Source organism: Engystomops pustulosus, chromosome 10 (genome assembly GCF_040894005.1).
Source record: "Engystomops pustulosus chromosome 10, aEngPut4.maternal, whole genome shotgun sequence".
NCBI lineage: Eukaryota > Metazoa > Chordata > Amphibia > Anura > Leptodactylidae > Engystomops > Engystomops pustulosus.
The window spans coordinates 81,285,025-81,300,340 of NC_092420.1; the positions used below are offsets into that span (position 1 = coordinate 81,285,025).

The 15,316-nt window shown below is 42.7% G+C and overlaps 1 protein-coding gene across 2 annotated transcripts in view; it reads right to left on the reverse strand.

Moving 5' to 3' along the window:
* ADGRL4 (adhesion G protein-coupled receptor L4) overlaps positions 1 to 8,247 on the reverse strand; it is a 128,472-nt gene extending 120,225 nt beyond the window's left edge. Inside the window, exons 1-2 of one of the 2 annotated variants that reach the window (XM_072126851.1) lie at positions 7,908 to 8,247; positions 6,130 to 6,270 (exon numbers count right to left, since the gene is read on the reverse strand). In XM_072126851.1, coding sequence (XP_071982952.1) covers positions 6,130 to 6,270; positions 7,908 to 7,929 — 163 coding nt within the window. In that variant the 5' untranslated portion in view covers positions 7,930 to 8,247. The remainder of the gene's footprint in view (positions 1 to 6,129; positions 6,271 to 7,907) is intronic. The other variant, XM_072126850.1, reaches the window with a different exon arrangement.
* Positions 8,248 to 15,316: the final 7,069 nt, after the last annotated feature.

Genomic DNA, 15,316 nt, shown 5'->3' on the forward strand with positions numbered 1-15,316 from the left:
GCAATACTACGGTTTATTGCAACTATTATACTACAGGTGGTCCCCTACTTAAAGACACCCGACTTACGGATGACCCCTACTTACAGTCTGACCCCTCTGGTCAGGGCCGGCTCCAGGTTTCAGTGGGCCCCTGGGCGATAGAGCCTCAGTGGGCCCCTTAACAGTGAACTTATGTAGCGACATTAAAAAAACAGAAATTTAAAATACCAAAACACATCCGCACAGCTATACAGCATATATACACACACATCCAGTATATACAACACATCCGCACAGATATACAGCATATATACACACACATCCAGTATATACAGCACATCCGCACAGATATACAGCATATATACACACACATCCAGTATATACAGCACATCCGCACAGATATACAGCATATATACACACACATCCAGTATATACAGCACATACGCACAGATATACAGCATATATACACACACATCCAGTATATACAGCACATACGCACAGATATACAGCATATATACACACACATCCAGTATATACAGCACATACGCACAGATATACAGCATATATACACACACATCCAGTATATACAGCACAAACGCACAGATATACAGCATATATACACACACATCCAGTATATACAACACATACACACTGGTATACAGCATATATACACCATACACACACATCCAGTATATACAGCATACATAAACACACATATACATGCATTTACATATGTATCAATTCTACTCACCCCAGCTGGATGTCACTCGGTCGGGACTTGGTGGCAGGAGAAGTGGACCGGGTAGGAGAGGGCGATCCGATGGGACATCAGGCGTGCAGGCCGGGCCGGACGCGAGGCGCTCTGCCAGGCCGGCATGAGGCGGCAGACGGGGCTGGATGCGAGGTCAGGTCAGATGGAAGGTGCGCGGGACGGGCCGCATGTGAAGCGGGCGGAACGCATGAGAAGCGGGCGGGCCGGGTAGCGCAGGGCGGGCCAGGGAGCGCAGGGCGAGCCGGCAATATGCGAGGTGGGCAGGACGGGGCGGGGCTGCTAAGTTCCTTTAGCAGCAGTCAAGGGAGTTAAAGGGACGTCCCGTCCCACTACCTCCCCGCCCACCTCCTGCAGTCAGCTGCGAACCTGTGCCCCGTAATATGGCGCCACATCCTCGTCGTGGGCCCCCTTGGAGCTCTGGGGCCCCGGCACTTGCCCGGGTCAGCCGGGTGCTGACGCCGGGCCTGCCTCTGGTGAAGCTCTCTGGATGCTTTGAAGCTCCCAGACTGCAATGATCAGCTGTAAGGTGTCTGTAATGAAGCTTTATTGATAATCCTTGGTCCCATTACAGCAACAAAATGTTTAACCCGTTCACGACCCGTGACGTAATAGCACGTCACGGGTTGGCCGCGGGTGCATGGAGAGGGCTCACGCGCTGAGCCCTCTCCATAGCCGGTAAGTCTTTGCTGCATATGGCGGGTGTTTTCCCGCTGATCGCCGCCGGCAAAGCTGTCGGTGGCTTCAAAAAGATGGCGCCGCCATCTTTTCGAGGATCACCGCTCCCCGTGACGTCATCGGGGAGTGGCGATCTGTCGCCATGGTAGCCTCGGGTCTCACGAAGACCCGAGGCTACTTCGGGTTAACCCATTCATTACAATGTGCTATCAGCACTGGCGCTGTCTGCTTCTTATTCTACTCTTCGTTAATGAGAGCAGCTTATCTGTTGCTGTTGAATCCCCTCAACTCTAATAATGAGGACCTTTCCTGAGGATAAGTTGTCAATCCTCATAGACCAGAAAACCCTGGGACCACCAGGAATATTAAGTAAAAAATGTAAAGTGGACACTAACGCTGTAGTCCAAAACAGCTGAATATTGTATATACAGGACGACATGCTGTGTACAAGGTCTTCTCCTGGTGACATTTCTCCCATTCACATCAGAATGATTTGTTTGCCTTTTGTCTCCTCCTTTCGCTCTTTAGGTTTGGAAGATTCTATTGTGTAATCGTCTTTTTTTTGATCATTGTTGTTATCGTCACCGGTCCTGTCCCTACTGTCACTCCCTACGCTAACCTGACATGTCTACTATTGCTGGTGTCAACCTGCATTGCATCTCCCTTCTTCTTCTCCTTTCATGAAGCTCATGGGTTCCTTTTTCTTCATGGCTATAATTATCTGAATTTCTTTTCCAGCAGAAGAAAATAACTACTACAGGGTCTGACAGTAGAGTAAGAAACCGCTAGAGACGCAGGATACAAAAGCCTGTGGAAGCAACAAGTGAAAAATGAGAGGCAGAAATATTACAATGTCGAAAAGGGATTGGGATTTTAAGGTGAATTCCATTTCAAAAATAAAAGAAAATTTTTTTCAAGTAGGGGGTTTACAATGACACCCTATTAGATGAATGGTCCATACAAAAAATATGGTGGGAAGTTGTTTCAGATTAAATCAAATCAAAAGACGAGGGGGCACTGTCTCCGTCTGGAGAAAACAAGGTTTAATCACCAGAGGCGACAGGGCTTTTTTTACTATGAGAACTGTCACTCTGTGGAATAGCCTGCCTCAGGCGCTGGTCACAGCAGGGACAGCAGAGAGCTTCAAGAAGGGTCTAGATGCCTTTTTACACCTAAATAACATTGATGGTTATGTTGTAGAGAATTGTTTCCCCTAAATCCCTTCTTCATCCAATCCCTTCCCTTCCTTGGTTGACTTTGATGGACAAGTGTCTTTTATCAACCGTATAAACTATGATAGTTTGATACTATGACATATCCCATCTTTCCAGGGCGTAACTAGGAGAGGCAGGGCCCCAAAGCAAACTTCTGAATGGTGGCCCCTTTCCACTTCAAAATATACATAATACACATGACATATATACACACATACAGTGCCATATACAGATATACAGCATATATACACACATATAGTATATACACACCACACAGCATATATACATCACAGATACATCACATATATGTTATACACATATTATGCTGTATAATGTAATGGTGCAACTTCTCCATTCTTCAGATTATGGGGCCCCCTGACACTGCGGGCCCCATAGCAGCTGCTATGGCTGCTACCACTGTAGTTTCGCCCCTGCCATCTTTATATCCCATGATGGGTACCTTTATTTTTTGTACTGAAGGTGATATGACATTTATGGGTCAAAATGTGGCTTATCATGGCTAGGGGTTAGACCTGCGGAAATTTCAGCGATCAGGTGATCACCAGACCAACTTCTTCTAAATATGAGGAACCACTATCATTTTCAAAAATGTTATGTTTTATGCATTTTTACATTTTGGTTCACCCCATGGAATGTGACTTCTCAAATTCAAAAAGTTTAACCTACCCTTAGGGCACATAATTTTTTAAGAAACATATATTTTAGTCATGGTGCTAGACATGTGAGGCGGATTGTGAGAAAAGAAGTTCCCTATAGATACGACATTCCAAAATCGGAAGTTGCTAAAAATGTCCAAAATCGTAATATATTTAAAGAAATTAAATATAAAATTAAATAAAATGGAAGTCCAATAGGACAGGGAATAAAGATGAGTGGAACTATTCGTTGGATTGTAGATTTGGTACGAATCTGGCGCTTGAACAAGTCTTTCAAAATGGTGGGTAGTTATTGCTATCATTCAGCCCAGAGCTGAGAGAGGTGGAAAAATTAAGAAAATTGTAAAACAAAAAGATAGGAGCAGCACGCTATATGGTTGCCACATGTTGACCTTCAATTGGCAACTACAAGAGTCTCCGGTATCTCTTGTTGCTACCGTGATATGTTCTTTAATTAAATGTTTTTTCCTTAAAACATTTCTTCAACGAAAGAATTTTCCATGAACAGCTTACATCAGGACTGGCCATACTAACGTCAGAGTACCCAGCTTTCCCACCCGGCTAAAATAAAAACACAGACTCTTATGTTGGGATAAAAAATGTGAGGGGTCGGCCACAGCTTTAATCTTTAAACAAAATAACCGGCGGTCCAATGGGGAACCTGAGACGCTCCTACTATCACCTAGCATGCCAGGCCCCGCCTCCGCGGGGGCATGTCCTAGTTAATTTGTCAGGTGATCTTGTGCTAACTCCAGAGAGGGTCAAGGATTCCGCCATAGGCAAAAGCTGTGACTTTTAACCAATATTCTAACAATGAAACGTAAATAACCATATTTTGCAACATAATTACAAACCCGAAAAAATTACAAAAAAACAAAAAACTAAATTGGGGAGGGCGGGTGGGATCTTTCCTGGAAAGCTCCGTGCCCGGGAATAAATATCCCAGACCTGCACCCCCGTTTGGCCCAAACGCTGCCGGGTGGGAGGGATTGCGGGCCGGGCCGTGCTCCAAAGCTATAGAGCACGGCCCGTCCTGCAACCCCCCGGCTTAAGCAGCCCGCGGGTTGGGCACATGTGGCATTCCTCCATTGTACAATGCTCCTGGGAGGCTTCATTCTACTGTATTGGGGGTCCTAAGACTTTAACTCTTCACTGAGACCTAGTAGATACTGTACATAGCACTAAGGAAGACCGGCCGCCAATGAAGGCGTTGAAAAGGAGAAGACTTCATACAGGAAGTAAAACAAAACCCAAAACCTAGAAACCCCCTCACAAACAACAACAACAACTTTCCAAATTTAAGGAACATCGATGTCCTAAAGGATGTCTAGAAGACAATTGGAGATGATTGCTATGTCCTGTCTATCCATTACAGGACAGGTTACTGCCTAGAGGAAAAGAAAATGTAAATTCCAAAAATCTTTTAAAGGGGTTGTCTCTCAAACATGACTCCTTTTCTTATGCCCTTTAAGTGCACGTAAGAAAAAAAGAAAACATTTGGTATTCGGAAATACTGGACAGAAATGGGATTCATGGTGCCAGACAATCCAATAATGTAACGTTTCAATCCACTATGGGATCTTCATCAGACACAGATTGTGAGGAGCAAAGTGGTATGAAGGTAAGCGGTAATGCCGCTGTAGCGTGGACGGGAGGAGAGATGTAGACATGACACATAAGAAGGAGCCTTCTCTTATGCAGGACGTCCGCATCTCTCCTCCCCGCCCGCACTACAGCGGCATTACCACTGAACTTCATACTACAGGCAGTCCCCGGGTTCTTAAGTTGAATTTGTATGTAAGTCGAAACTGTATATTTTATAATTGTAGTTCCAGACCAAAATTTTTTTACCCCAGTGACAATCAGAGTTTCAATTTTTTTGCTGTAATGGGACCAAGAATTATCAATAAAGCTTCATTACAAACACCTTACAGCTGATTATTGCAGTCTGGGACTATAGTAAAGCATTCAGAGACCTTCACCAGAGATCACAGGGGGCAGAGGGGTCCGTCTGTAACTAGGGGTTGTCTGTAAGTCGGGTGTCCTTAAGAAGGGAACCACCTGTACCTCGCTCCTCGCAATCCGTGTCTGATGAAGATCCCCTAGTGGATTGAAACGTTACACTATTGGATTGTCTAGCACCAGGAATAACATTTCTGTCTATGTTTTGCCAAAAAAAGTACAACATTTTTTCTTTACGGATTAAGAACGGGTTGGTGCCCTATTTGAGCACCCGAGCTACCGTAGGAGTGATGTGTGTCTTTTCTCTTTAAGGGCACATAGACATGACCGAGGGAGTCTAATAGGGGAAGCCACAGTGATGGGACACTCTTAGATGATGGACATGCCCTGTCCTTACATGTTAGGTCACGCAATAAAACATTTGTTGTGTCCAATGTGGCTAATCGCATGTGATCACCAGGGTTAAGAGTAGGCGGATCAGATAATCATCAGACCAAGGTGCTTTAAATATGATGCACCCCTTTAATTTTCCAATCTCTCACTTGACCTAAAGCAGTCTACACAAACATTATGGTTCCATGACATCATGAGTTCCCTATATACTGCAGCTAATGTGTCATTGTAACATCCTGGTTACTCATCATTCCCTCTAAACACCAGGACCAGCCTTGGTCAGCACGTCAATCCATAGGACAGATATAGATCTCGCAATACCAAGTTCTACATGACTAATCCGACGTAATCATTTGACCTTGGTATAATGAAATAAAGCCGGGAAACACACGCGCTCCCACGAGTTCACCAGGTTCTATACGACTGGTTTTATATTGAATGTACAAGTGGCTCTTACCTTCGCAGAAGTTAATTCCGTCCCCTGTATATCCACTGGCACAGTAGCAGCCGAGTATTCCCTTCTCCTCCTTACACTGAGCGTTTTCATGGCACGTCAGCTGACATTGCTGACCGCGGTCCAGCAAAATAAATGTACACACTGCAGAAAAAAAAATAAAAAATTTTAAAATATATTTAAAAAAAAAAATCCTGTGATGTTATGAAATTTACTGACACCAGAGAACAGATTGATAAAATGCGTATGGGGTTAGATGTGAGTTCAGCAGGACATATACTGCATGTGTCGGCAAACTCAACACATAAGAAATTGAAGTACATGGAAATTTTGCAACACTATTTGCTCGGTTGCATTGTACGATAGTAAAAATAGTCAAATTAAAAAAATTATTAAATAACAAAATATTATTAAGGAATTTGTGAGGAAGTGTTTTTCAACAAAACAAATGAAATGTAAATAATAAAAAAATATATAAATGAGATTAGTTGCCAAAATAATTTCACCACAAATTGTAAAACAAAAAAAAAAAAAATCTGTAAACAATATTTACATATACGGTATGTATATATTTTTCTTTTTCTAATATATATATACACGTATATATATTTATATAAAAATAGGTGTTGAAAACATGTGTAATATAAATTAAATAAAACGGAAACTAATCATTTTAAGGAACACTGTGAATATATTTGTAAATTAACCGAAAAATCGAAAGACAAAATATAATTAAACTGAAAGAATGAAAAAAGTTTTTATTTTTCTTAAATGGGTTTTCTCACGAAAACAAGGGGTCCAATGGGGTCCAGTGCTTGGCAATTTTCATCGGCTTTATTCAGATGTATGGAGCAGAACGGTCATGTGCTGCCCTCTGCTCCATTACTCTCCTGGAGCGACGAGGGGTCCGGCTGAGATACCTGTGACCCCATCGGACCCCTCGTTTTCGTGATTTGTGGGGGTCTCATCATTGAGCAAGTTAGGCCCTATCCTGTGGACCTAGATTTGTGGGAAACCCCCTTTAAAGGATGTAAACACAGTCCATAAAAGAAGTAAGGTAATACACATATTTTTCTCAAATATTGCCTGTAAGGTAGTGTTCTGGCCTTTTATACAAGTACAGTCAGTCCCTGACTTAAGAACACCTGACTTACAGACGACCCCTAGTTACAAACGGACCTCTGGATGTTGGTAATTTATTGTACTTTATTCCCAGGCTACAATAAACAGCTGTAACAGTTATCACAGGTGTCTGTAATGAAGATTTAGTGTTACTCCTGGTTCTTATGACAACCCAAAAGTTTTAAAATCCAATTGTCACAGAGACCAAAAAAATATTTTGTCTGGGGTTACAATAATAAAGTATACGGTTCTGACTTACATAAAAACTCAACTTTAGAACAAACCTTCAGAACCTATCCTGTACGTAACCCGGGACTGCCTGTAGCTGTGTATCACATAAAATTGATAGAAAATAGGCAAATATCCTTAAAAAGTACAAAAAAAAAATAAACAAGCAAAAGATAAACCTATTGATTCCAATGACATACTCATATAAAAACCTAATTTTATGAGAAAGCCTAATTATTCTGTGCCTTATAGACTGTACTCGGACCTTGCATCCAACATAGTGAAGGGGAATAGTTAAAAACCTTCCAACTTTTCAAAAAGTTTCATCCATAGGAAAGATAGACAATGGATAATTGATTGAACTTGAGGCCTACATGATATAAGGTGTCAGGTACCAGGTGACAAACAATACCCAGCCCCAAATTTCTTACCTATGAGATAGAGAAGTTTCATTTGAGGAGGCCGATCAGGAGTCCAGCGCGGAGACAGTTGATACAAGAAGCTCTGGAGCTCTCGGCCCTGTGACGCACTTGGTTTCCTCTTCAGATTTTCCTGTTTCTTTGTTTGCTCAGGAATTCTACTTCCTCCACTTTCATCGGCTCAGTAAGGAGGTCACTTAGGAGCCTTATATAAGGTCCACAACTTCGCCCCAACGCCATTCACTTTGCTTTCTTTGACTTGACATAAATTCAAAAATGCTCCTTAATTTTTTAAAAATATTTTTGAATTTTTTTGAAGTTTTTCTCAATACTTTAGTTTATTGGATGAAGGAAGGAGGTAGGATTGATGATGTCACTCCTTTGTCCTACAGATCTTGAGAAAGATTTACTTAGAATACTGCAACTGTTATGTCTGTGACAGGATGGAAAACATCGCTCCGAGATCCATTAACACTTCCTGGAACATGCGGGCGGCAAACAAAATGTACTCGAGGACAGGAGGGAATCTCCACATATTACAGATGTATTTACACATGTCCTAACTGGGCGACTTTCACATTGTGTCCCGTTTTTGTTCTTTGTTATGTGCACAGAATTTCCCAATTAAAGAAATAGAACTTTTTAAAAAAGTTTTGTAATTACCTTTACATAAACTTACCAGTCGCTGGCGCGTTCCTCGATCCGGAATGTCCGACTGGAATGCACTGTGCCACGATTCACTAAGATCATGCGCCTGATATCCTGCATGTGTCGCTTCCCCGCTCAGGTCCGCCGGAGTTTACCTTCTTCTTCCCGGTGCATGTAAGTGCTTGGTCTTGCAACATGATTTTAAAGTTAAATCCTGCGCTCAGTCCGAATCCGTCTGGCGGCAGATCGCATGAAAGCCGCCGCGATTGCGCCAAAATCCGATCGTGTGCAACACAATCCCCTTCTAAATAGCTGTCACAGCGGCGCAAATCCCCAAAATTTCCAAAATCCGACGAAAGTGCGTTCCAACGACCCTTAGTAAATAGGCCCCAATATGATTAATTTTGATAGCTCTCAACCACTTCAAAGACTTGAATGACATTTAGCTCCCTACTGCCTCTTCCTAGGGTCTAGAATCTTATTCCTATCACCCAAGCCAAATGTATATCGTGTGGGGATCTGTCACCAGATTTTACCCCTCTAAACTACTAGTCTCCTCAGGTAGAGGGATAAAATGTCCTTTCTAGAATTCCCTCTTTTATGTGAAATCTCTCACGTTCACCTATAAAAATCTCCCCCAAAGTTAGGTAAATATGACTCATTTTCATATGAGATGAGTCATGTTTAGTGGTTGCAGGGGTAGTGTCACTTCAGAAGCCCTTATCTTTGGCTATATTGTACCTAGACACATGCTGCTGGTGTCATATTAAAGATCTCATCTTTCAGAACATCCCATCAGCATACAGCAATGTGAGCTACAGAACTGGACATAAAGGCAGTTAAAAATAAGTGGGCACTAGAACTTCACATGCAGCTTACATTTGCGAGTATGCAGAGGCGTAGCTACCTAGGACGGGGAGGGAAGGGGGGTTGGGAGTGGCTCTGGGTCCCAGTAACTTTGAGGAGCCCACATAGGAGGGATACAATAAAGTTGTATGTAGGGATCAGCCATCTCCTGCTCTGCTCTCTATGGTAATACAAATGAGCCGGCTCCCGACACATGTATTACTATTAACCTTGTAGGACCTGCACATGTGTGAGGTAAGTATGTGTTTTCTGTGTGTGTTTCTGCCTGTCAGTGTGTTGCACAGTACTGCTATCCTATCCTATACATATGGGCACAGCTAAGTACCACTACCCCTATGCTCTAAATATGGGCATAGATCAGTACTGCTACCCCTATTGTGTATATATGGGCACAGCACAGTAATACTGCCCCTATCCTGTAGATATGTGCACGGCACAATACTACAACCCCTATCCTGTATATATGGGCACAGCATAGAACTACTACTCCTATCCTGTATACATGAGCACAGCACAGTATGACTACTCCTATCCTGTATATATGGGAACAACACAATACTACTACCCCTATCCTGTATATATGTACACTGCACAGTACTACTACCCCTATCCTGTATATATGGGCACAGCATAGAACTACTACTCCTATCCTGTATACATGAGCACAGCACAGTATGACTACTCCTATCCTGTATATATGGGAACAACACAATACTACTACCCCTATCCTGTATATATGTACACTGCACAGTACTACTACCCCTATCCTGTATATATGGGCACAGCATAGAACTACTACTCCTATCCTGTATACATGGGCACAGCACAGTATGACTACTCCTATCCTCTATATATGGGAACAGCTCAATACTAGTAATGATAAATCCATGTTGATGGATATAAAGTAAAGATTTTGCTTTCGTATCTGTCATCATGCACAGTTCTGTAACATGAAAGTGACAGCTTTCAATAGATACATCTTGTCGTAAACTTATAGGAAACTGTGGTGGATTTAGGGCACCAAACCACCCACAGGTCCTTATGGAGTTGTGTTTTTGTGTTTTAAATCGCACTGTATAAGTGCTCTTCATGACTGCATTAAATAAACCTCAATCCGGGGCTTTCAGCGCCTGTGTGATGCTACTATTAAAGCCTGAGTAGTTGTGGCTTCACTCCACAAGCGCAGTAGGTACACAGCATGTACTATGAAGCCGGAGTAGTACACCCTGGCTTCATTGCATAAGCGCAGTATGTACACAGCATGTACTATGAAGCCAGAGTAGTATACACTGGCTTCACAGCACCAGCGCTGTAGGTACACAGCATATGCTAAGAAGCCGAAGTAGTACACCCTGGCTTCACAGCACTAGTGCTGTAGGTATGCAGCATGTGCTATGAAGCCGGAGTAGTACACCCTTGCTTCACTGCATAAGTGCATTAGGTATACAGCATATGCTATGAAGCCGGAATAGTATCCTGGCTTCACATCACCAACGCAGTAGGTACACAGCATATGCTATGAAGCCGGAGTAGTACACACTGGCTTCACTGCACAAGCTCAGTAGGTACACAGCATGTGCTATGAAGCCGGAGTAGTACACACTGGCTTCACTGCACAAGCTCAGTAGATACACAGCATGTGCTATGTGTAATGCCTTGGTATATAGAGAGGGATCTTCTCAGAGATTATTGTAATTATTGAGACTATTATTATTATTATTATGGAGATTATTATTATTATTATTGAGATGATTATTATTATTTTTACTATTATTAATAATCATCTCCATAATAATAAAAATAATAAAATTTATAATAATAATAATAGTTTCAATAATTACAATAATAATCTCTGAGAAGATCCCTCTCTATATATCAGGGCAGTAAGTCTGTGTCACAGTGTAACACTGGCAGATAACACTTCTTAGTTACCAGAAATCCTCAGCTCTGTATCACTGGGCTTATAGCTCAGTTAGTTAAGCTCCTGTCTATGGTGCAGAGGGTTCCAGGTTTGAATCTCAGCCTGGGCAAAACTTTATTTAATTAAAGGGAACCTACCACCACGATTCTACCTATAAAGGTAGATCGGGTGGTAGGTGGATGTAAGGGACGTGAGGAGAGCTCTTTTTAGAGCTAATCTTCACATCCCCGCTAACTTTTAATAAACTTTATTCCCCTAATATGTACATTTAGTTATGCGGCTACTGGGGCATGGAGTATCCGGGCACGAGGCTACACAGCGCGGCTACTCCACGCCCCAGTAGCCACGTTACTCCTCCTACCCTGTGTGTTCGGCGCGCAGCTCCTCATAGCTGCGCGCCCCCGCCCGACATGCTGGCGTTCTGCGCATGCGCAGAACGCAGCTGAGCAGCCACAGCTGGGTAGGAGGAGTAACGTGGCTACTGGGGCGTGGAGTAGCCGCGCTGTGTAGCCTCGTGCCCGGCTACTCCACGCCCCAGTAGCCGCATAACTAAATTTACATGTTAGGGGAATAAAGTTTATTAAAAGTTAGCGGGGACGTGAGGATTAGCTCTAAAAAGAGCTCTCCTCACGTCCCTTACATCCACCTACCACCCGATCTACCTTTATAGGTAGAATCGTGGTGGTAGGTGCCCTTTAAATAAAGAGCTTGTGTCTGGGGAAGCCCTGGAGACCATATATGGAGAGATGGAGATCTGAACCTGATGACGTGGTCCCTGCTCTCCGCTAAGCCGACATTTCTCTGAAAAGGATTCCCTCCCGATGTCTGCTCTGGGGAAGCCTAGGAGATGCAGTGACCATTTAAGGACAGAAGCTGATCTGAAGCTGATGACGTGGTCCCTGCTCTCTCAGCTAAGCCGACACTTCTCTGAAAAGGATTCCCTGCCCGATGTCTGCTCTGGGGAACCCTAGGAGTTGCAGTGACCATATAAGGACAGAAGCTGATCTGAAGCTGATGACGTGGTCCCTGCTCTCTCCGCTAAGCCCGACACTTCTCTGAAAAGGATTCCCTCCCGATGTCTGTAGAAGCCATTCTGTACTGTGAGTTCAGGCTTTCAAAGTATTTACTATGGGGACACAGCGCCGGGACACAGCGGGACCTGGGGAGAAAATCCGTGACAATCTCATAGCTGCCCGTGACGTGGGGCAGAGGTAAGAAAAACGGGACTTTCCCCCCCAAAACGGGACGGTTGGGAGCTATGCTATACCTTATCTCCCCACACTTATCACTTTACTAATTCAGTGTCATTAAATCTTCTGCCCCCTTTTCATGAAATCAATGTCATTCCTGTGCACTGCCAGCTCCTGCTACACTTACAGTTTCCATAGAAACGACCTGTATACTGTCTCTGCTCTCTGGTCTGACATGTGCAGTCAGCTCCTTGTTCCCTTCTGGGGGGGGGGGGTTGCTGCACGTTTCTCTGTATGAAGAAGCTGTGCTGGCCAGGGGGATTGTGGGAGATGTAGTCTTTTAGCAGAATGGGGGCAGCCATCTTGGAGTTATGCAGCTGCAGCAGTGAGCTCTGAAGTGACAAGTGAAGGAAAAGAAAGTATACAGCCCAGGGTGGTGAGGTAAGGGTGTGCAACTATAATATATGCAAAAGAACTGGTTAGTTAAAAAAAAAAAGTACATATAGTGAACGGAGAACCCCTTTAAAACTTGCTCTATACAGGGCTGTTTTTACTTTTACAATAATTTGGGATCTTGAATGCCCACTTTTACAGGAGAGCAGGTATTTTTAACATTCATAACATGTTTTCTGGATCCATTTTTTTCTAGATGAATGAAATTTCATTCTACATTAGTCTAAGTATGTAATAATAATCTAATATTTAAGAAATTGACACCTTCCCAGCGGCTGCATTTTTCCCTTAAGTGTCATTCTTTTTTTTTCCGGTGGTTTTATTAATAAAGTTTTTCCTTTGTCTCCTTTTTTTGGAACATTTTGAAGCCTGACGGAGATCTCCTTGTTAAAGCTTCCTCACGGCTCCAGCTGCAGAGGGAGCAGATAGCATGAAAGGCCCAACTGTTATCACAAGTGATATAATGAAAGAAACAACAGCCGCTACATTACTGACACTCTCCCAGGGATCCCTATCAATGCGCTTAACTGTATTCACAGCCACACAAAACCCGTAGCGTTAAATATATCCGCTGTATAAAAGACCGACCCAGACAGACGTTCGCAGACGCGGCGGACATGATGCCGGATTTTTTTGACGATCTCATTCAGACAGGAATGACTCCCACAGACAGAGGCGGCCTCTGATCTATTAGTGAGATGTCTCGGCAAGTGACAAGTGCTCGCTCTCATATTTGTTGCACTTTATCTCTTTTAATAGAGAATAATGCAATTTTTTGTCTAGTAGTTAAAGGGATATTCCAGTTTCACCAAATAGACGATAAGTTTATGAAAAGTTATGCAATTTTGTATGAAGCTTATACTATAAGATTTATTGCTTTAGTTCAGAGGTGCCCAACCTTTTTTGCACCAGGGACCGGCTTTAAGCTAGACCAGTTTTCCATGGCCCGGTGGGGGTGGGGGCGGGGCTTTGGTCATATGGGGTGGGGTTATGGAGGGGTGGAGCTTATAATATAAGATATCGCCGAGTGTCCGGACCAGATCCATCATATCGGTTTGGTGTAAAAATAAAGCAATGCAAAATGCATACAGCGTACCGCCATGTAGTATAAAATGCATACAGCGTATCGCCATGTAGTATAAAATGCATACAGTGTATCGCCATGTAGTATAAAATGTATACAGCGTATCGCCATGTAGTATAAAATGCATACAGCGTATCGCCATGTAGTATAAAATGCATACAGAATACCGCCATGTAGTATAAAATGCATACAGAATACCGCCATGTAGTATAAAATGCATACAGCGTATCGCCATGTAGTATAAAATGCATACAGCGTATCGCCATGTAGTATAAAATGCATACAGCGTATCGCCATGTAGTATAAAATGTATACAGAATACCGCCATGTAGTATAAAATGCATACAGCGTATCGCCATGTAGTATAAAATGCATACAGCGTATCGCCATGTAGTATAAAATGTATACAGAATACCGCCATGTAGTATAAAATGTATACAGAATACCGCCATGTAGTATAAAATGCATACAGAATACCGCCATGTAGTATAAAATGCATACAGAATACCGCCATGTAGTATAAAATGCATACAGCGTATCGCCATGTAGTATAAAATGCATACAGCGTATCGCCATGTAGTATAAAATGTATACAGAATACCGCCATGTAGTATAAAATGTATACAGAATACCGCCATGTAGTATAAAATGCATACAGAATACCGCCATGTAGTATAAAATGCATACAGAATACCGCCATGTAGTATAAAATGCATACAGCGTATCGCCATGTAGTATAAAATGCATACAGCGTATCGCCATGTAGTATAAAATGTATACAGAATACCGCCATGTAGTATAAAATGCATACAGCGTATCGCCATGTAGTATAAAATGCATACAGCGTATCGCCATGTAGTATAAAATGTATACAGAATACCGCCATGTAGTATAAAATGCATACAGAATACCGCCATGTAGTATAAAATGCATACAGAATACCGCCATGTAGTATAAAATGCATCCAGCGTGCCACCAAGTAGTATAAAATGCATCCAGCGTGCCACCAAGTAGTATAAAATAGATACAACGTACCGCAGAGTAGTATAAAATGCATACAGCGTATCGCCATGTAGTATAAAATGCATACAGAATACCGCCATGTAGTATAAAATGCATCCAGCGTGCCACCAAGTAGTATAAAATGCATACAGCATGCCACCAAGTATTATAAAATAGATACAACGTACCGCCAAGTAGTATAAAATGCACACCGAGTACTGCCATGTAGTACAAAATAGAAGCCCTGATAAATATC